The 22,684-nt window shown below is 50.8% G+C and overlaps 1 protein-coding gene across 4 annotated transcripts in view; it reads right to left on the bottom strand.

The window, feature by feature from the left end:
• The window catches only part of COG7 (component of oligomeric golgi complex 7), an 86,173-nt gene that overhangs the window by 12,862 nt on the left and 50,627 nt on the right, over positions 1–22,684 (bottom strand). Inside the window, exons 11-16 of one of the 4 annotated variants that reach the window (XR_007134926.1) lie at positions 21,661–21,726; positions 14,908–15,094; positions 12,659–12,799; positions 3,379–3,462; positions 3,068–3,233; positions 1,850–1,901 (exon numbers count right to left, since the gene is read on the bottom strand). Coding sequence is in view for 3 of the 4 variants with exons in the window: in XM_047780313.1 (XP_047636269.1) it covers positions 1,860–1,901; positions 3,379–3,462; positions 12,659–12,799; positions 14,908–15,094; positions 21,661–21,726 (520 nt within the window). In the remaining variant the exon portion in view is untranslated. Of the gene's footprint in view, positions 1–1,825; positions 1,902–2,635; positions 3,234–3,378; positions 3,463–12,658; positions 12,800–14,907; positions 15,095–21,660; positions 21,727–22,684 lie in introns of those variants that run through there. The other 3 variants (XM_047780313.1, XM_047780314.1, XM_047780312.1) reach the window with 3 other exon arrangements.

Raw genomic sequence — 22,684 nt, 5'->3', positions numbered from 1 at the left:
CATCCATGAGGACAAAGGTTCAATCCCTGGCCTCCCTCAGTGGGTTAAGGATCCAGCGTTGCTATAAGCTGTGGTGTAGTTTGCAGATGTGGCTCGGATCCTACGTTGCTGTGGCTGTGGTGTAGGCCAGCAGATGTAGCTCTGAAATGACCCCTAGCCTGGGAACTTCCATATGCCACGGGTGCGGCCCTAAAAAGACCAAAAAAAAAAAAATTACTAGTTTGGTCTCCTTTTAAAAGAGGTAACACAGCTGGTAAAAATAAATTAAATCAGCACTTTCGCCTTTCATTTATTTGCACAATCTTTCACTCAAACTAGACAGTCACCTACCTCATGAATAACCACAACCACTGTACATTTCAGCTTGAAATAGCAACAAACTCATCACTTTTCCCCACGGCTGGAGGAAGAGAAGGACGCTGACTTCTAGGGTTAGAATGTCTCCACTCTAATTCCACCCAGCAAGTACTTCCTGAATACCTACTACGTGCAGGGACCACAGACACACCCCTGCATGTGGCACCCCTTTCACCCACGGCCATGACCTCTTGGCTAAATCCACAGACCCAGTTTTCCTGGAAATAAAGAAGCACTCTCATTCCGCCTTGCATCTATGCTGATTTGTTTTTTCCAAAGCATTTTCTCCCACTCTATCCCCTTCTAGTGCTCACCCGTTTCTGTGTGGGCCAGGCATGCACCAGCAAGGCAAAGTGTCAGGCGCCAACCTGCAATAATCTGACACCTCAAACTTCAACCCATTGGCCTTAGATTGTGTGGACTGCTGCGCTTCCGAAAGAGATTCCACAACATCGGGTTTCTCGCAAGAGTTCTGTTTCTTGGAAATCGACGTGGGAAGGGTGCTTACTATCACACCTGCAGATGCTTGCCTCTTATTCTCACCTTTTCAATAAACACTCCTAGACATCCTGTTTGGTAAATGCAGTGACTCAGGAAAATGAAAAGACCTGTGATCAGAAGGACCTGGGTTTGAGTTCTGGCTCTACCACTGGGTGACAGTGGGCAATGGACTCCATCTGTCAGGGCCCTGGTGTCATCATCTCTGAAAGAAGGATGATCTCATGCTGACTTCAAAGGGCTGTGGCAAGGATGAAATTAATACTTTGTGAGACACACATCAAGCGCCTGGCATCCTAACAGAGCAGCCCCGCCCCACTCTCATCCCCCAGATCCTTGGGGCTTTTGACTGAGACAAGGCTGCCGCCAACTGGCTCACAAAGTTGTTCTCGCGATAAAATTCTATCGAGGCTGCGTGCTATCTCGAGGCACCACCAATAAGAGCCTAGCACTGTCCCTGCACGCAGTGCGGGTTTGATGGAAGGTCACTCCCTGAGTTCCGGTCATCAGCCCCCAGGTACAACATCTGTCTGGGAGCTGACGAGTCCTGGCAGGTGGGAAAGGCTTGGACACTCATCCTCACCCTCCCTAACTCCTCCCCACCTCATCTTCTTCAACTTTTTTTTTTTTTTTGTCTTTTTAGGGCCGCACCTGCGGCATATGGGCGTTCCCAGGCTAGGGGTCGAATTGGAGCTGCACCTGCCAGCCTACACCACAGCCACACCAACACCAGACTCGAGCCGCATCTGCAACCTACACCACAGCTTGTGGCAACGCTGGATCCTTAACCCACTGAGTGAGGCCAAGGATGGAATACACATCTTCACAGACACTATGTGGAAGTCTTAACCCATTGAGCCACTCCAGCTTCTTCAACTTTAAAGTCAATTTGATAACCTCTGGAGTCCCTTTGAGTAATGTCTTTTCTGGAACCCACTGAAACGGTAATGCACACTGACTCAATTCTAACCATGAGATTAGTCCCATTGGTTGGAAAGACCAACTCATACTTTCAGTTCCATCCGTCCAGGATACTGGGCAACGCCCTGGAAAAGAGAAGGAAAACAACTGTCGTTTTGGACTTGACACTGTTAACAGTGAACAGAAAGCGGGAGGCCGTCCTTCCTGTTCCCACCAGTGGGACCCCACACACTTCTTCTAACTCTACAATACTGATTTTCAAAAGGTCCTTTGTGGGAGTTCCCGTCATGGCTCAGTGGTTAACGAATCCGAGTAGGAACCATGAGGTGGCAGGTTCGATCCCTGGCCTTGCTCAGAGGGTTAAGGATCTGGCGTTGCCGTGAGCTGTGGCTCGGATCTGGCGTGGATGTGGCTGTGGCGTAGGCCGGCGGCTACAGCTCCGATGAGACCCCTAGCCTGGGAACCTCCATGTGCCGCAGGGGGAACAACCCCAGAAAAGGCAAAAAGTCCAAAAAAAAAAGTCCTTTGTATCTATTGCAATGGTCATAACTTACATAGGGGTGGGTTCCAAAGTGAGAGCTTAAGGCAGAAATCACCTCTTTCAAAAGGACCCCTGGATTTCCCGTCATGGCTCAGTGGTAATGAACCCGACTCATATCCATGAGGATGCAGGTTCAATCCCTGGCTTCGCTCAGTGGGTTAAGGATCCAGTGCTGCTGCGAGCTGTGGTGTAGGTCGCAGATGCAGCTTGGATCTGGCGTGGCTGTGGCTGTGGTGTAGGCCAGCAGCTGTAGTAGCTCTGATTGGACCCCTAAGCCTGGGAACCTCCATATGCCGCAGATGCAGCCCTAAAAAAGGAAAAAAATAAATAAAAAGCCCCCCTGAAAATTGCAGAACCCTCCCGCAGTGTGAGGAAGACACAGTTGGGGTGTATTCCTCCTGTAGAGTATTTCTCATGCACACTGACATTTCAGAGCAAGGGAGCCAGGCTGCAGGAAGGAATGAAAGTTAAGGCCAGGTACAGATGTCTGGGTGATAGTCAACTCCCAGGGGTGAAAGGTGAGGGGGGGGGAAGGGCTCCGAGGGCCCTTGCTCCCCTGCAGGGCTATTCTGTTCTTTGTTAATATAGTCAGCCTCTATAACTACAATTCTTGTGAAGAGATTTACTTGCTTCTGTGCAACTGAACATGAGAGCACTCAGCACAGGCCTGGCACATAGGAGGTTCTATCTGTTTTGTCAGTTTGAACTCAGGACCACAGACACACGGTTCTTCCAAAAAGACACAGTCACCTGCTTCCCGTCTTCCCAAGTCAGCACCTCCAAGGGACCACACGCTGATGCCCTTGGGTACTGGCCGCACCGGCGACCGAGAGGGCTGGGGGAGGAGCAGGAATGGGCTGCGTTCTGAGATCCGCCTGGGGTTCATCAGCTGACCAAGGGACATCAGCTACAAGGCCTGGATGTGGACGGAGACCATCCAAAAGCAAAAGGCACAGACAGCACCGAGGCATCAAGGACCCCTTTACCCGGCAGGGCCAGAACCTAAAGGAGAGGTCCCGGTGCTGGGACCAGCCCGGAGCAAGGTGCCCAGAGGCGCTTACGTTGCTGATGTACTCGAGGGGGGTGAGACTGAAGGTGGGCAGGTCATCGGTCAGGGTCTCTCCAATGCCAGCTGTGTTCCAGCTCTAGGGGAGGAAGGGGAAGAAGCGGTCAGTGACACAGCAACCAGGCAGCACGGGCCAGCGCCACGTGCTGGAAAACACGGAGCGCGGCCCCTCCCATGGGTGCTGTCTTTGCTCAGAGCTGGCCTTTGGGGTCAGCACCATGGAGCAGACCCGGGGCTTCTCTTCTTTAAGTCATCACCTTGCAGCCCACCATGGAGAAAGTCATTCAGATCCATAAAACAGGAAATCCTGTCTTCTCAACTCAGCTATTCCATGGAACTGACCCTTCCATTCGCCTTCCTTGGAATGGGAATGGAAGAGTTGGAAATTCTCTCTTTTTTTGTCTTTTTAGGGGCCACACCCTTGGCATATGGAGGTTCCCAGGCTAGGGGTCAAATTGGAGCCACAGCTGCCAGCCTAAGACACAGCCACAGCAACGCAGGATCCAAGCAGCATCTGCAACCTACACCACAGCTCATGGCAACGCTGGATCCTTAACCCACTGAGTGAGGCCAGTGTGTCCTCAAGGATACGAGTCGGGTTCATTACCGCTATGCCACAACAGGAACTCCAGGAGTTGGAATTTTTTGCTTTTTAGGGCCACACCTGCCACATATGGAGGTTCCCAGGTTAGGGGTCTAATCGGAGCTGCAGCTGCCGGCAACACCAGATCCAAGCCACATCTTCGGCCTACACCACAGCTCATGGCAACACCGGATTCTTAATCCACAGAGCAAGGCTAGGGACTGAACTTGCGTCCTCACGGTTGCTAGTCAGATTCATTAACCACTGAGCCATGACAGAAACTCCGGAAATTCTTGTTCTGAGTTAGTTACTCTAGTGGGCGGGGCAACAGGTCCAGAAGCTGCTGGCCCAGGTAGCCTCACTACCTCCTGGGCTGTCAGCACCCCGGAGAGACTGGGACCCCCTAAAATCCTCCCCAGAAACCATGTGTGAATTCCATATCCAGGGCTGGGGGCTGGGAAGCTCTGTCTGGTGGCAGGAATACCCAAACCACATTCACCCCTGCTACCGCACTAAGTTAAAGCTGCTGCTTTGCTATATACCTGCTTCCTGTCTCTAGGTTTCAACTGATTCCAGACTTACAGGGAAATGGATGAGAAGGTGCCTCCAAACCCCACCAGCTGCCGCCCCCCCATCCTCTTCATGACCCTGTTCCGGAGACCCATAGCCCTGACACGTCTCCTTTTGTCATTTCATGGGACTCTGACATCACTGCGGGAGCCGACCCGGCCCCCTCTCCAGGGTTAGGCCAATTACGGGCACACACGTGGTTACAGAGTTCAATGGGCACAGCTTTACACAGAAATCGAGTTTCTTGGGAGTTCCTGTCGTGGCGCAGTGGTTGACGAATCCGACTAGGAACCATGAGGTTGCGGGTTCGGTCCCTGCCCTTGCTTCAGTGGGTTAACGATCCGGCGTTGCCGTGGGCTGTGGTGTAGGTTGCAGACGTGGCTCGGATCCCACGTTGCTGTGGCTCTGGTGTAGGCTGGTGGCTACAGCTCCGATTGGACTCCTAGCCTGGGAACCTCCATGTGCCCCAAGAAATAGCAAAAAGACAAAAAAAAAAAAAAAAAAGAAAGAAAGAAATCGAGTTTCTTAATTCCAACCTGAGTCACCCTAAAGTCAGCCTGGAAAACAAGGCCTTTTTCTGGCTGGACTCCTGAGGTCATGTTGCAGCAGCTCTCTGCAGCTACCTGATGCCCGATGTGGTTGCTTGAGACTTTAAGTGGCTTTCCGGGAATGTCATGACCAGGTCCACCCTTGGGCTCCCAGCCCAGGCTAAGCCGCGGCCGCCCTCCCCACGTGTTCCAGCACTAGCACAATTCTAAAATTTTCCTGCTCTAGACAAATTCTTTTCTTCCCCACCCCTTCCCCTAGAGTTTTCTAAACTCCTTGTGCTTTCTTGAGATTTCTCCTTCATTTCAAAACATCCTTTTTTTTTTTTTTAAGGTACTGCCACCCCACAGAGATGGAACACGTGGCTCACCCACATGCACTGAGCGCCCATGCTGTGCAGTGCCCTGTGCCAGGCTTTGTGAGAGGAGACAAAGAAATGAAAGCCTTAGCTCTGTTCTCTTTGGGAAACCAAGAGCCCCGGACACACACACACCCTACGCCCCCTACGTCTACACACACACACACACACACACACACACACACACACACAGAGGCTTTCACCTCCACAGTTGTCAGCGGCAGGTGGCAGGTTTTATATAGTAAGAGCTCAGAGAAGCAAGAGCTCAGGGTGGTGAGAGAAGGGGCCGCCCACAGGAGGCATGAGGTGCAGAGAGGGAAGGCTGGCAGGAGAATGCACAGCTTTGAACACCAGGCTAAGAAAAGCCTTTGCCTTTGACAAATAAAATGCAAGGGAGCGTGAGAGAGAAGAGAGATGGAAAGGTAACCTGTAGTTCAGATGGCCAGCAAACACATGAAAAAATGCTCAACATCGCTGATTATAAGAGAAATGCAAATCAAAACTACCATGAGATACCACCTCCCACCAGTCAGAATGGCCATCATCAATAAGTCCACAAATAACAAGTGCTGGAGGGAGTGTGGAGAAAAGGGAGCCCTCCTGCACTGTTGGTGGGAATGTAAACTGGTACAGCCACTATGGAGAACAGTTTGGAGATACCTTAAAAATCTATACATAGAACTTCCTTATGACCCCGCAATCCCACTCTTGGGCATATATCCAGACAAAACTCTACTTAAAAGAGACACATGCATCCGAATGTTCATTGCAGCACTATTCACAATAGCCAGGACATGGAAACAACCCAAATGTCCATCGACAGAGGATTGGATTAGGAAGATGTGGTATATATACACAATGGAATACTACTCAGCCATAAAAAAGAATGACATAATGCCATTTGCAGCAACATGGATGGAACTAGAGACTCTCATCCTGAGTGAAATAAGTCAGAAAGACAAAGACAAATACCATATGATATCACTGATATCTGGAATCTAATATCCAGCACAAATGAACCTTTCCACAGAAAAGAAAATCATGAACTTGGAGAATAGACTTGTGGCTGCCGGGATGGGAGAGGGAGGGAGTGGGAGGGATCAGGAGCTTGGGCTTATCAGACACAGCTTAGAATAGATTTACAAGGAGATCCTGCTGAGTAGCATTGAGAACTATGTCTAGATACTCATGTTGCAACAGAACAAAGAGTGGGGGGAAAAAATGTATACATGTAAGAATAACTTGGTCCCCATGCTGTACAGTGGGAAAAAAATAATAATAATAATAATAAAAGGTAACCTGTATTTCAAAAGAGAAATAGGAGTTCCCATCGTGGCTCAGCAGTAAGGAACCTGACTAGTATCCGTGAGGACACAGGTTCCGATCCTTGACCTCGGTCAGTGGGTTAAGGATCCGGCGTTGCTGGGAGCTGTGGTGTAGGTCACAGGTGAGTCTCAGATCCCGAATTGCTGCGGCTGTGGTGTAGGCCAGCAGCTGTAGCTCCGATTCAACCCCTAGCCTGGAAACTTCCATATGCCGCAGGTGCAGCCCTAAAAAGAAAAAAAAAAAAAAGAGAGAGAGAGAGAGAGAGAGATGGAGAAGACACATCAACCGATCCCAGTGTGCAAAACTAACTTGGATCCTGATTCAAACAGTGAAATCATGACATTGATAAGACAATTGGGAGTCCCCATTGTGGCTCAGAAGAAGCAAATCCCCCTAGCATGCATGAGGACGCGGGTTCGATTCCTGGTCTCGCTCAGTGGGTCAAGGATCCAGTGTGGCCATGAGCTGTGGTAAAGGTTGCAGACACGACTCAGATCCCACACTGCTGTGGCTGTGGCACAGGCTGACAGCTGTAGCTCCGACTGGACCCCTAGCCTGGGAATTTCCATATGTTGCGGGTGAGGCCCTAAAAAGCAAAAAAAAAAAAAAAAAAGACAATTGGAAATTTGAACACTGATTGATGGCATTAGGGAATTATTTTTAATTTTCTTCTCCAGGGGTGCTCATGGTCTTACGATTATTTTCAGAGTTCTCGTTTTAGATAAAGGGGTCTACCTGAAACAGGTTGGCTAGCAGGTGACTATGGTGGAAGCAGGGTGATGAGCGCCTGGAGGTCATTGTACTCTTCCCTCTCCCTTGCGCATGTATGAAAATTTCCATAATGAAGTGTTTTTAAAAAAAATAGACTATCACAGGCGTTCCCTGGTGCTCTAGTGGTTAGGACTGGGCACTTGCACCACTGCAGCCCCGGATTCGATCCCTGGTCTGGGACTGAGATCTCACATGAAGCTGCTGCAGGCCACAGCCAAAAAAAAGGACGACCATACCGACTGAGTGGGGGGAGCCAGGTAAGGGCTTTGAATGGGGAGGGACAAAATCAGAGCGATGTTTCATAGAGATGAATGAGGCAGCTCTGAGAAGGACTGTGGGTAGAAAGGTAGATAAAAAGCTCAAGAAACAATTCGGAGATGATGAGAACCCAAAGCAGGGCAGTGGCCATGGAAAGCGATGGAGACAGACTCTCTGTCTTTGTTTTTTAAGGGTTTTTGTTTTTGCTTTGTTTTTGAACATGGGATCTCAGTTCCCAGAGCAGGAATTGAACCTGGGCTGCAGAGGGGAAGGTGCTGAGGCCAAACCACTAGACCATCGGGAAGCTCCCGAGACAGATTTTTTTTTGTCTTTTGTCTTTTTTGTTGTTGTTGTTGCGATTTCTTGGGCCACTCCCACGGCATATGGAGGTTCCCAGGCTAGGGGTCTAATTGGAGCTGTAGCCATCGGCCTACGCCAGAGCCACAGCAACTCGGGAACCGAGCCGTGTCTGCAACCTACACCACAGCTCACGGCAACGCCGGATCCTGAACCCACTGAGCAAGGGCAGGGACCGAACCCGCAACCTCATGGTTCCTAGTCGGATTCGTTAACCACTGAGCCATGACGGGAACTCCCCAAGACAGATTTTAAGAGGAGGAGCAGGACAACACGATGATAAAAGTCTTGGCCAAGAGGGGCAAAGCGAGGGAGCAGAGGCGATGAAGGCCAGGGCGACAGAGGAGGGGGCCCAGGAGCGAGGGCTGAGCTGTGGGGAGAGGCGAGCAGCTCCAGAGGGCGGAGGGCAGAGGGCATCGAAAGGACAAGCAGCAGGAGCCGAGGGCCCTGGGACAGGCCTCCCGGAGAAGGGAGGCACATCATGGGACAGGGATCAGGCAGAGGGCAGAGGGAAAGCAGGGCCAGCGTGGAACAGTCCTTTGGAATTAGGGCGAGACAGGGCGGACTGGCAGGGAGCGCCTTCCCCAGCAGGCAGAGAGGGCGGACCTGAAGAGGTCTGCTGGGAAAGGGTGCAGATTATTTTTCAATTGTCCAAAATGTATTTAAAATTCCCTTTCCAGGGGCTTTCCTCTCCATCCGTCGCCAGGTGCTGCAGGGAAACTGCAAGAGCCTCTTTCGAAATGGAATATCGTGTTGGTTTATATTCTTGCAAAGGACGAGGGCAATACAGTTGATGAGCAAACATGCCAAACAAACACTGAAGCACCGGGGTTTAGTTTTCAAATACGCAAGGCCAAAGTGTTTGCCTTTGGATTGTGTGCTCTCTGGCTGGGGCTCGGGGAGCACCGCTCGTGACCTCCAAAGCAGCCTGCGTCCATTCCCAGTGCCCCAGCCCGCTGTGCTGAGGCCTGAATGAGAAGGTGACATGGGGGTGACAGGGAGACAAGGGGTGTGGAATGTAGAAGCAGGGGGAGAGACCAGATGGGGAGCCCCCAGTCCGGCTCCATGGAGAACCAAGACTCAATCGATGGGGGAACGAAGGTTTCAGAACAGAAGGTCCAGGTTTTAACCTCAGACAAAATAAAAAGAATAAAAGCGACCGAATCTGGCAGGTTGGGGAAGGGAGAGGAGAGATGGGAGGAATGCTAATCTCCCCAGCTTTCAGGGCAGGGGAATCAAGGTCAGTGTCTGTCTGAAAGGGAAATGTGATAGATAAAGAGCCATGACTCCAATCTGTCAGTAGTTTTCATAATCTTATTTTCTTAATCACGGAGCCATCTCCAGCAAACTAATACCATCCTGGTGAAGAAACTAGCATCTTGAGTTCAAACCATTCCCTTGGTTTCATTTGTCTTCTTTCTCTTTTATTTTTTTCTTTCTACGGCCGCACCTGCGGCATATGGAAGTTCCCGAATCAGAGCTGCAGCTGCCCGCCTGCCCCACAGCCACAGCCACGCAGGATCCGAGCCACATCGACGACCCATAGGCAATGCTGGATCCTTAACCCACTGGGCGAGGCCAGGGATCAGACCCGCACCCTCGTGGACATTATGTCCGGTTCTTAACCCACTGAGCCACAATGGGAACTCCTATCTTCTTTTTCTAGTTATATTCAAATAAAATTTATATTGTACACATTGTTTTCTTTAAATAAAAAAAAAAACAGTATGCATACTATAATTCCTTCCTATGGATCAGTCTATCCACAAATGCCTGTCCAGCCTTCTACGTGTAAGTGGGCAGGAAGAGATATCTGGCTTGATGATTTCTGGATGGTGGGATTCTGAAGAGGTTTACTGCTTTTCTTTTTCTTTGCACTTTCGAGTTTACTTGAATTTCTGAAAATGAATATATATCATCTTTATTTATGTATGTCTGATAGGCAAGAAATAGATTTATTACGATAGACCCTTGTGAGATATGCAAGCGGGCAGGCAAGGAGGCGCTCTACATCATCTTTCTTTTCTTTTCGTCTCTTTTGAGGGCCACACTCGCGGCACATGGAGGTTCCCAGGCTAGGGGTCGAATGGGAGCTGTAGCCCCCAGCCTAAGCCAGAGCCACAGCAACGCTGGATCCGAGCCTCATCTGCGAGCTACACCACAGCTCACGGCAACGAAGGATCCTTAACCCACTGAGCGAGACCAGGGATCGAACCCGCAACCTCGTGGTTCCTAGTCGGATTCGTTAACCACTGCGCCATGACAGGAACTCCATTTTCAAAAACTGTCATTACGCTTAAAAAAATGAGAATCACGGAAAGGAAGAAAACCACCACCTATTAAGGGTACAGTCTGGAACAGGGCTGTGCCAAATTCTATCATATCCAAAAATCCCAATCCTCACATATCTCTACAGAGAGAATTGCTGTATCCCCGTTTTAAAGATAAGGTGACGAATGGGGTTCCCGTTGTGGCTCAGTGGCTAACAAATCCGACTAGGAACCATGAGGTTGCAGGTTCGATCCCTGGCCTCGCTCAGTGGGTTAAGGATCTGGCGTTGCCATGAGCTATGGTGTAGGTCGAAGACCTGGCTCAGATCCCGTGTTGTTGTGGCTGTGGCGTAGGCCGGCGGCTATAGCTCCGATGAGACCCCTAGCCTGGGAACCTCCATGGGCCGCAGGTGCGGCCCTAGAAAAGGCAAAAATAAATAAAGATAAGGTGATGAGGCTCCCAGAGGAAATAACAGCCTTGGCCATGTGATCTGATGCGACCACGTAAGGGTGGAGCCCAGGTCCAGCTACCAGTCATCTATGTCACTTCCGCTGGGCTGTGACAGCAGTGGCTACCTCACCACTGCCCAACACACACCCCCACCCCACCACGCTAGAAATGCAAAAATCTGGTGAGAAGAGATCTCGCAGCATTTTGCAGGAGGCTTGACCAGATCACACAGTGAATAAGTCAGCGGCCCTCAGCTCCCAGCCTAGTGTGCTTTCCAGAGGGCAGCAGAAAGCAAAGGACTTCCTAAAAGGATCTCTTATTAGTAAAGGGCCATAACTGGAGCTTTCCCAAAAGATTATCTTTATTAAAAAAAAAAAAAAAAGCCAAAGCCAGATAGACTTGAGGAGTCAGTGAGAAAAATTAATCAGAAACCAGAAAAGAAAGGCATGTGATCTGGACCCCAGGGAAGTCAGAGCTGGGAGAGAAAATATATAATATACTGGTAGGCAATTCCTTGAAAAGGAATCAGGACAATCAGAAAAGAGAAGAGGTTGCAAGGCGAGGAAAGTCAGACATTCTAGGAACAGCCAAACAGAGTACCACGGAGGAGCTCCCGCTGTGGCATAGCAGGTTAAGGACCCGTCGTTGCCTCTGAGGCAGCACAGGTTCGATCCCCAGCCCAGCGCAGTCAGTTAAGGATCCGGCGTTGCCGCAACTGTGGCACAGGTCACAGCTGCAGCCCAGATTCAATCCCTGGCTTGCGAACTTCCAGATGCCGTGGATGTGGCCAAAGAAAAACTTTTTCTTTGTAAAGAAAGAAAGTACAAGGATAGAAAAGGGCAGAACCCCTCAAGCACCCTTCACAACCAGCAGATCAAATCTGGTAAGGCACGCTCCCGAATGACATTCCAGAACAAGTCTCCACAGAATGTTTGGCATGAAAACAATTCACCCTCATCAGACAATTAGCTTCTCTGACCGGCCCCAATGTAGCTGGTGGCACATAATCTCCCTAACTCCTTTCCGAGAAGGCACAGCTATGCTGTTCCAAATGGTTTACGTTAATTAAGGCTTCCCATCATGGCTCAGCAGTAATGAACCCAACTAGTATCCATGAGGACTCAGGTTTGATCCCTGGCCTCGATCAGTGGGTAAGGAGCTGGTGTTGCCGCGAGCTATGGGGTAGGTCCCAGATGCAGCTCAGATCCCACGTGGCTGTGGCTGTGGTGCAGGCTGGCAGCTGTAGCTCCGATTCGAAACCCAGCGTGAGAGCTTCCACATGCCATAGGTGCAGCTCTAAAAAGACAAAAGGAAAAAAAAGTTAATTAAGCAACTAATAATCCCAGGAAGGAGTCTAAAACACAGCATCACAGGAACTACAATTAAGATAAGACATTCTTGGAGATCCTGTCGTGGCTCAGTGGTTAACAAATCCAACTAGGAACCACGAGGTTGAGGGTTCAATCCCTGGCCTCCCTCAGTGGGTTAAGGATCCGGCGTTGCCATGAGCTGTGGTGTAGGTAGCAGAAGCGGCTCGGATCTGGCGTGGCTGTGGTTGTGGCACAGGCCGGCAGCTGTAGCTCCGATTGTACCCTTAGCCTGGGAACCTCCATAGGCCGAGGGTGTGGCCCTGGAAAAGACTAGCAAGAGAACAGGGAGTCCATACAGAAGCGGGACTTCTGGAAGAGTCTGAGAGGGCACCTGCTGCAGCTCAGGGAGGGGGTACTGAGCCCAGGGGGGGTGGGGGTAGGGAGAGGCAGGCTGTCCCATTAGTAGGAAACTCACGTCCATCTTGGAAATGAGGAGCAGCTGCTGTTTGATGCGCAGGAAGACAGAATCGAAAGCCAGCTGATGGGCCTGCTGGTTAAGCCGAGTCAGGGCCGCTCGAGATGCCGACAGCAGGTTGTGGTTACTCGACCCTTTTTCCTAAGACAAGAAAACGCAGAAGGAGGGTTGTCAGGCCCTGAATCCAACCAAGGTATGAGCTAAACATTTGTGTGTGTGTCTTTTTAGGGCCAAACCCGCAGCATGGAAGTTCCCAGGCTAGGGGTCAAATCGGAGCTGTAGCTGCCGGCCTACACCACAGCCACAGCCACGCCAGATCTGAGCTGCATCTGTGACCTACACCACAGCTCACGGCAACGCCAGGTCCTGAACCCCACTGAGCAAGGTCAGGGATCGAACCCGAGTCCTCATGGATACCGGTCGGGTTCGTTAACCATTGAGCCACAACGGGAACTTCTAGCTAAACATTTTGAAAAGCCACTGAGAGGAAAACAGTAAGAGGGTTCTCTGCAATAATGGTTTCCAAACCTGGCTGTGCCCCAGGAACCCCCAGGGAACACACGGAGTCCCAGACCCCTAGCTCCATGACAGAACTGCTCAATGTGAATCCAGTGGGGTTCTGGAGCCCAGAAAACTATGTTTCCAGTTCACTTTCCCAGGGGATTCTGAAGCATTTAAGCCAACATGAGCTTGGAATTCCCGTCGCAGCTCAGTGGTTAATGAATCCGACTAGGAACGATGAGGTTGTGGGATCGATCCCTGGCCTTGCTCAGTGGGTTAAGGATCCGGCGTTGCTGTGAGCTGTGGTGTAGGGTGCAGACGCAGCTCAGATCCCATGTTGCTGTGGCTCTGGCGTAGGTCGGCGGCTACAGCTCTGATTCGACCCCTAGCCTGGGAACCTCCATATGCCACGGGTGTGGCCCTAGAAAATACAAAAAAAAAAAAAGATAAACCAACATGAGCTTGTGGGTTGGCAGTTTAGGAAAAATTAACCTGAGCCTGTCCCTCAGGGATAGAGGAAGAAGGAAAAAATGACCCAAAGTGTCATGTATAGACAAAAGAGGGTTGGACAGAGCCCTGATTCCCAGTGAGGTCAGGTCGATTATACTCGGCTATGCACTGGAATATACACAACTTGCATGAGCTCCAGGGAACTCCCAACAGCCTGAGAAAACACAGAGATGGAAAATGTAAGCTCAGTTTGGCTATTATAAATGAACCGATTACAACAAACAGACATAAATCAGATCAGCAATAAAGATAAACAGAGTTGCTTTAACCTAATCAAGAAGCATGGATGAATGAACTTGCAGAATGGCTTCAAGAAGTGTTTGTCAAGCTCAAACGCAGCCATTTGGTGGGTCAAGGTGCAGAGGGACGGCGGGGAGACCCTGGGAGAGCAAGGCGGAGGCACACTCCATGGTCACCTCCGGACCCAGAGGCCCAGCAGGATGATTTCAGATTGAATTCGGTGCTATGGGAACAGCGGTGTCTCTTCCGCTTATCACCAAGAGAGTGAGGTTCAAATCAGACTGTGGAGGGGGGAGGGTTCTGGAAAGGATGCTATGGCCCTCTAAGAAGCCTGAGGCCATTCCCAGGGTGCATGTGGCTCATTCCACTGGTTGGGCGATTATCCTTTCCCAGACCCCAGGGGGCCCAAAGCTCCAAGTCAAGGGCAGTTTTATGGGAGACAAACCAAGAGTCTGCACCAGAGGAACAGCCCAAGGGAGGACTTATTCCCATGTTCCTGGGTGGCCTCGTGGAGGAACCCACATCAGAGATGCTCTGGCTTCTCCCCACCCTCCCTCCTCCCCCGGCTGCTGGGTTGGGGTCCACCTTCCCAGCTGCTGCCCACCAGCAGGCAGTATGCATTCTGGTCTCCTCTCTGCCACTCAGCAAGGGGGACTGTTCCTGCTGCCTGGGGGACTGGGGAGGTCCAGCTCCGCCTGCCCTGCTGACACATCTAACCCTGAGGGGAGCAACAGCAAGCCCATTTGGCCGCAGGTCTTAATCCACATCCTCCAAACCCACCTTTTGTGGGTAGTGAAGCTCCGTTTATTCAACACCTACAGCTGAGTTTCAGCTGGTTCCACCCCTGTTCAGCTGAGTACCTTCTTAAAACACTAAGAGAAGACGAGGCGGCACAGCCTGGGGCCCACACTCCCACGGGGGCAGAAAGCCTGGGGCGGGGAAAGAGTGAGAAGGGACGGGTTTTCATTTGCAAGAATGCCATCTGGCCGGTCTCCTACCTTGAGGGTATAAAGTATTTCCATTAAACTGCCATATTCAGCAGGGCTGTCCTTCTGGAGGTAATTATATTCTTGCCATGGGTTCTTGGCAGAGCTCTTCTTGTCTGTCAAAATGCTATCCTGAAAACCCGTCAGGCTCCGAGGGCTGTAGGAATCCGAGAGATACTTCCCAGCCGTGGACAAAATCCTGTAATGAAAGTGATGACATTAGGCCCCCGAGCTATCTGTATGGAACTCTTTCTTCTCAGAGCATTTATGCGGCTCCTTCCTCAATCCCAGGATATCCTCATGAGGCAGATGGATTTAGGGTTCCTTTTATAAGGATTTACGGTCCCTTTTATAAGGAAACGGAGAGGTCCTTCAGCCTTTCGGAGGGAGCTGGACCTCAGGAGCCCAATGCACATCAGGTCTTTTGGTTTTTTTTGTTTTTGTCTTTTTGCCCTTTCTAGGGCCGCTCCTGCGGCATATGGAGGTTCCCAGGCTAGGGGGCCAATTGGAGCTGTAGCTGCCGGTCTACGCCAGAGACACAGCAACACGGGATCCGAGCTGTATCTGCAACCCACACCACAGCTCACACTAACGCCGGATCCTTCACCCGCCAAGCAAGGCCAGGGATTGAACCCGCAACCTCATCGTTCCTAGTCGGATTCGTTAACCACTGTGCCACGACAGGAACTCCCCACACCAGGTATTTTTGATTTCCTATTTAATACTCTCTCTAACTGCGTACGCTGTCTTCCTAATATGACGCACAGCCTAGAGGCCAGCTGTCAATCCACCACAAGGGGCCCAAAGCTCAAGGTCAAGGACAGCTTTAGGGTAGACAGACTAAGAGGCTGAACCAGACTCCCTGCTAGATGAGCATCACTGTTGGGAAAAGTCAAAGCCACGTGCACCACGAGGACCACGGTCCCAGAGGCGCTGGACACGGCAGCAGGACGGCTGGTCCCTGGAGAGCAGCGACGGCTGCTCACTTCTACCCACGGGACTCGCACTCTTGCACACGCGGGGCTCGCGTGGTGTCTGTGCACAAAGTAAGGTTTACTTCTGCGGTTTACAGAGACCCACTGAGAGACGCTGGTGCTTTCCTGGGAATGAAAAAAAAAAAATGCCCCAAGGAGGTTCTATGGGATGATCAACCACAGAGCTGCTGGGAGAATCTCTGTCTCCGACAAGGAGGACCTCCTCCCCTGACAGATGCTGGGAACCCTGATTCTCCTCAGCCCAAGGTCACCACGCGGCCCACACATTTAAAGGAGGACGGGATGGCATGAGCTGATGCAGCCAGGACACTAGGCGCTGCAGGACATCCCCAAGTCCGTCCTTGACCATCATTTCTCATGAAAAAAACCATCTCTCTGAACATGGCAGCTTTTTGGCACTCACTGTTTTTCCATTTTTTGTCTTTTTGCCTTTTCTAGGGCCGCTCCTGTGGCATGTGGAGGTTCCCAGGCTAGGGGTCCAATCAGAGCTGTAGCCACCGGCCTACGCCAGAGAAACAGCAACGCAGGATCCGAGCCGTGTCTGCGACCTACACCACAGCTCACGGCAATGCCGGATCCTTAACCCACCGAGCAAGACCAGGGATCGAACCCGAAACCTCATTGTTCCTAGTCAGATTTGTTAACCACTGCACCACGACGGGAACTCCGGCACTCACTTTTTCAAAAACAAATCCCCTGAGTTTGTCAAGGACTAGCCGTACTTGCAAACACACCCTGGGGACAGGACCTGCCTCAGGAACCACTGCTGACACAGGCAGCCACCTGCCTCTGCCATTAAAGGTCAAGTTACAGTTGTCCCTGTGGCTTAATGCCTACAGGTAATTTTGCTGGGTCTTTTATCTGTGCATCCGTGGCCTGTCCCTTCTTGACCTTCAGCTCTTGACTATTTCTTGTCCGGCTCGCAGCAGTCTTTCCCTCCTCTGGTCCTTCCACGCCTCACCTGTTCTCCTGACCGGTACCGGAATGACCTTTCCAAGTGGCAAATCTGATTTTTGTCTTTTTCCCAAAGATGCTCCAGTGCCCCTCAAGACAGAACTAAAACTGCCTGGGCGTGGCACCCAGGGCCCTCCATTGCTGGAGGCCTCCGCCCCCCCATAACCTTACAAGCATTCCTGCTACCATGCCAACCACCCCCATACCACGCTCCCTACTCCCACATATCTCGCTTGCATACTCCTTTGATCCGAAATGCTCTCCCTTCCTATCCTTCATCCAGGACCTGTCCCAAGGGCGTGTCCTCTGCCTAATCTTCCCCCTGCTCTGATCTCAGCCCTCTGACCTCACCAGCCTCTCCCCTCCCTCATGCATTTGTCACATGTTGTTCTGTTTCTCTCCCACTAGATGGAGAGGCTAGAACTCGGAATGTTCTTCCTCTCTGAACTCCCAGCACCAAGTACGGTGCCTGGTACAGGGCAGGCACTCCATAATGATTCTCTAAATGACCGGCGACCCTGGGTTTGGTGAGCAGGAAGTTGAGAGCTGAGCTTTCATCTCTGCCCGCCAGGAAGTCAGCTCTCCTTCTCGGGGTTCCTGCAAACGTGACGGCCTCGGGCAGCCAGGGAAAAAGTGGCATCGGTCTGTCATCCAAGTCGAAGAAGAACCGTTATGCTGGGAATGTTTTGAGTATTGAAGGTTACAGTTAAAAAATGTCAGGAGAAAAAAAAAAAAGAAAAAGGTCAGGAGAGGAGTTCCCACAGCAGCTCAGCGGATTAAGAACTTAACTAGTATCCGTGAGGATGTGGGTTCCATCTCTGGCCTCGCTCAGCAGGTTAAGATCTGGCGTTGCCGTGAGCTCTGGTGTAGGTGGCAGATGAGGCCCAGATCTGGCGTTGTTGTGGCTGTGGTGTAGGCTGGCAGCTGCAGCTCCGATTTGACCCCTAGCCAGGGAACCTCCACATGGTATGGCCCTAAAAAGCAAAAAAATGGAGTTCCCGTCGTGGCGCAGTGGTTAACGAATCCGACTAGGAACCATGAGGTTGCAGGTTTGGTCCCTGTCCTTGCTCAGTGGGTTAACGATCCGGCATTGCCGTGAGCTGTGGTGTAGGTTGCAGACGCGGCTCGGATCCCGCGTTGCTGTGGCTCTGGCGTAGGCCGGTGGCTACAGCTCCGATTCAACCCCTAGCCTGGGAACCTCCATATGCCGCGGGAGCGGCCCAAGAAATAGCAACAACAACAACAACAACAACAACAAAGACAAAAGACAAAAAAAAAATTAAAAAAGCAAAAAAATAATAATAATGAAAAAATAAAAAATAAAATAAATGCCGGAATAAATATAGCTCCAACCCCAAAGAACTAATGGCATTTTCCCCTGGTCTCGTCATCCAGACACCATCAGATGATCTAATTACTCAAATTTTATTTCCTGTTATATGTCTTTCCTAGTATTGTGGACTAAATCATGCCAAAATGAACCTCTGACGTCCTCATTCAAGGAGAAACATCTCATGGATGCTATAACGGGCCCTAGGCTAGGTCTGGGGGATATCAGAGGATTAAAGGCAGCAGTTGCCCTCGAGAAGCTCAGACATCAACAGGAGCCCGCCTGTGCCCGTGCTGTGACCTGCGGTGCCAGGAGGAAGCAGTGAGAACACACAGAGGAGGGAGGGTCCGACATACCAGCGCCCTCGACTTCCTCAACGCATCTCCTTCCCTTGAAAAACTGGTGCCCCCTCCTCAGCCATGGAAATGTGTGCGTTCATTCTGGATCCCCCGAATCGGAATGGCCCACTGAATTACCCCATGAAGACCTCGTCCTAGTGAAAATACCACTGTTTCAAAGTAAGTGGGGGGCACCATACGAGTACCAAGGAACCTAGGCCAGCTCGCCTGGCTTGCCCCGTGCACGAGAGGTCAGTCCCTCAGATAACGCCCAGCTCGACCGCGCTTTCCTCAGCCCATAAATCACAAAATGATCCCTATCTGCAAGCAGGTGATCTTAAAAAGCCCTGTAGCCAATGCCACTCTTGTCGCTGAAGTAATCTGGAGTGTTCTGAGCTATTGCCTCCGCGACCTGGAGGGGAGTGGTCCTTATTTGCAGCCTAGGTTGTGCAGATGAAATTGACAGGAAGATAAGATAAGCTTTATAGGCGGCAGCCACAGGCATGGGGCTCCCGGATGGGAACACAGATGGTGACTGTTAGGCTTTCCTGTCCCAGGCTCAGTGCTTCCAGAATGATGTCACCTCTTTAAAAGGCTCCTGTGGATACACCCAATCTGTTCTCATCTCGCGCCAAAGCTAGGGCCTGGCTCTCAGCCTCTCTGAGCTGCAAAATGCAGTTACAGAGGCTCAGCCTTTGTCTATCACGTGCCTGTGCATTCTCTTAACCAGATCCTTCCTCAGCCTTTAGAATGTAATAGCCACCTTCATTAAAAGGTTGACACGAGGAGTTCCCATCGAGGCTCAGCAGAAACGAATCTGACTCGCATCCATGAGGACAGGGGTTCAATCCCTGGCCTGGCTCAGTGGGTTAAGGACCTGGCATTGCCGTGAGCTGTGGTGTAGGTCGCAGACGCGGCTTAGATCTGGCGTGGCTGTGGCTCTGGCGTAGGCGGGCAGCTACAGCTCCGATTCAACCCCTAGCCTGGGAACCTCCATGTGCCACGGTACGGCCCTAAACAGACAAAAACAAACAAACTAAAACAAACCCAGTCTGAGGACAGTGTGGGGATGACACCCACACACTCTGGATGACTCAGCTGATGTCCAAGTTCAAATCACTACCTCTTCGCTGTATCACCCCAGCCACGGCTATTTCCATAGATCATTTCCTTTACCTGAAAAGTTATTACCTGTGCCAGATTCTAGGTCTCAATGTCTCTTCATGTGCAAAAATAGAGGTAAGAATAGTACCCATCTTTCTGAATCCCTGAGAGGTTTAGTGAGTGAATCCATGTAAAGTCCTCAATATCTGGGCTCAATACATGTGATGGGGGGTGGGGGGCTGTTGATGTTTCTTCTGAAGAATTTCAAGGCTGAGCAGATTTTCAATTGTTACTTAGGGTACTTGTGAATTCTTTTATTTATTTATTTATTTGTCCTTTTGCCATTTCTTGGGGCGCTCCAGCGGCATATGGAGGTTCCCAGGCTAGGGGTTGAATCGGAGCTGTAGCCGCCGGCCTACGCCAGAGCCACAGCCACGCAGGATCCAAGCCGCGTCTGCAACCTACACCACAGGTCACGGCAACGCCAGATCGTTAACCCACTGAGCAAGGGCAGGGACCGAACCCGCAACCTCATGGTTCCTAGTCGGATTCGTTAACCACTGAGCCATGACGGGAACTCCCTGAGTTCTTTTAATTTTTGCCATAAGCTGGACCCACAGAGTCATGACTGCTATAATTAAGGAAACAATATGCTACGGGTCTTTCTTTTAAATTTGTAAAATGTCAAATGTTCGCCTTTATTTAGGGGCTTTTGTGAACCCAGACCTACTCCCCCCGTACCACAGGCTCCACTCACCACACACACTCATGCGTGACTGTGTGAGGGTGTGTGTGTGTGTTGCGTGTGATACGGGGGTGAGTGGGTGGGGGCGTGGGGAGGGCGGAAGGGGGTGTCTCCTTCATCATATATATTATTTACACATACTCCGCTGTATGCCTGTGGTTCCTGGGGTTTATTCCTTCCAAGAAGTCACAGAACCTCTGTGCTGGGCTGTTGGGGAGTTGCCAACAGCAGGGGCCGTCCCTTCCGATTGCTGCCGGATGTCCCCCACGGTGAGAACCCTCATGAAAAATCGTGGCACTTGAAGGTAATCCGCAGGCGCAGAAATGAAAGAAGACAGAGAGTGGAGAGAAGAAACGACCACCTCGGAGCCCTGGCTGACCTCCGTTCCCAGCAGCTCAGCCCGACTGCCCACGGCCCACCGGTCCGGGGGGGCCCCCCGCCTGCTTTTCATTTTGTACCCCTGCCAGAAATTCCCTCCTGCAGAGATGCCTTTAGGACAACAAAGAATGATCTCAGAAAGAGCTGAGGGGACTGCTGCGAAGCCCTCGCCCCAACATAGGAAGAGACTTCTTCCCCAACCTCCTACAGAACAGGAAAATCAGCTGCACCAGGGCCACGAGAGAGATTCAGCTGAAAGAAGGAAGGAAGGACGTGTGGGAGGCTGGAGCCCTTGGAGGGGAAAACTGGTCTGTGTGGGCTCACGCTGAGGCCACGTAAAAGCCCTGGCCGGTAAGCAAGGAGGTCCTGCTGTACAGCACAGGGAGCTGTATCTACTCACTTGTGATGGAACAGGATGGAGGATAATGGGGAAAAAACGAACGTATGTTAATGTGTAACTGGGTCACTTTGCTGTACAGCAGAAATTGACAGACCACTGTAAACCAACTATAATTTAAAAAAAAAAAACAACACTTTTTTAAAAAGCCCTGGGGCCATGGAGTTCCCGTCATGGCGCAGTGGTTAGCAAATCCAATCAGGAACCATGAGGTTGCAGGTTCGATCCCTGGCCTCGCTTGGTGGGTTAAGTGGGAACCCAGCCCACCCATCACCTGGAGACAACAAACACGTCCTGTTCCCTCGCTTCCACTGAAACTTCCGTATCTAACCAAGATGGCGTGACAGGTGCCAAGTAGGTCAGAGTCTTGTTCCTTTTAGGCGCTCCGTAAATGCTGAATGATGACCACAGGGACACCTCATATCCTAGGTACAGGGAGTCCTTGAGCTCCCTGTATTGTGTTCTCTATCAAGTTCTTCCCCACCCACCCAGAGCCCCACCAGCCGCCCACAGCCCTCTCCTACCTGTTCGCTAGCTGTTGCTCAAAGTCCCCACACTGCCGCAAGAGCTCTCCACAGGTGGCTATTATCCTAAACAAAACAAAAAGCGCTTCAAGTTCAAGTATCTGGAATGCTGACATTTGCAGGACAAACATTATCTCATTCATAAAAATTCCAACTATTCACCCGCTTTTGGGGGTGTGCTGGGTTCTGGGAAAGCGGTTAACCATTTGATGGCCTCCCTGAAATGCTACCTACCTTAGGAACTCCTGTAAAAGGCAAATACAGCTCCCTTCTAATATCCTCCTATCAAGGGTCTTGGTCATGAATCATATGATCTCAAATAATTTCACACGTCCAAAAGCACTGCGGTTGCTTTGGGGCTCTGGCCCTGAGAAAATGGGTTGGGGATGCAAACCATTGCTCTTGGGATGGATGTACAATGAGATCCTGCTGTGCGGCACTGAGAACTGTGTCTAGATACTTATGTCGCAACACGACAATGGGAGGAAAAATTATATACACATGTATGTGTAACGTGGTCCCCATGCTGTAGAGTGGAAAAATAAATAAATAAATTTTTTTTAAAAAAAGAAAATGGGTTGGGAATGCTTTGTATCTAAAATTCAAAAAGCAGGAGCTCCCGCTGTGGCACAACAGGACCATCAGCCGTCTTGGGAGCGCTGCGACACGGGTTCGATCCCTGACCCGGCACAGGGGGTAAGGATTCGGCGTGGCTGCAGCTGCCTCTTGGTTCGAAGCTGTGGCTCGGATCTGATCCCTGGCCCGGAAGCTCCACACACCTCAGAGCGGCCATAAAAATAAATAAAATTTAAAAATCAAAATGCATTATTTAACACCCGTAGGATATAAGATGCTTGCTTGGCCAGGCAGAGGAGGAAACTGTTGGGATATTAGAATTATGTTTCTCTCTGACCCCATGAAAAGCGGATGAAGATGAATCTCTTTGTTCCTCAGAGATAAGCCTGCATGAGCATCATATCTGTATCCTTTCATTTCCAAGTAATTTCATGGTAGGCCTCAAACT

This window comes from Phacochoerus africanus, chromosome 5, assembly GCF_016906955.1.
Source record: "Phacochoerus africanus isolate WHEZ1 chromosome 5, ROS_Pafr_v1, whole genome shotgun sequence".
NCBI classification, from domain to species: domain Eukaryota; kingdom Metazoa; phylum Chordata; class Mammalia; order Artiodactyla; family Suidae; genus Phacochoerus; species Phacochoerus africanus.
Note: the sequence above shows the minus strand (reverse complement) of the source record. Positions and strands in the feature narration are given on the sequence as shown.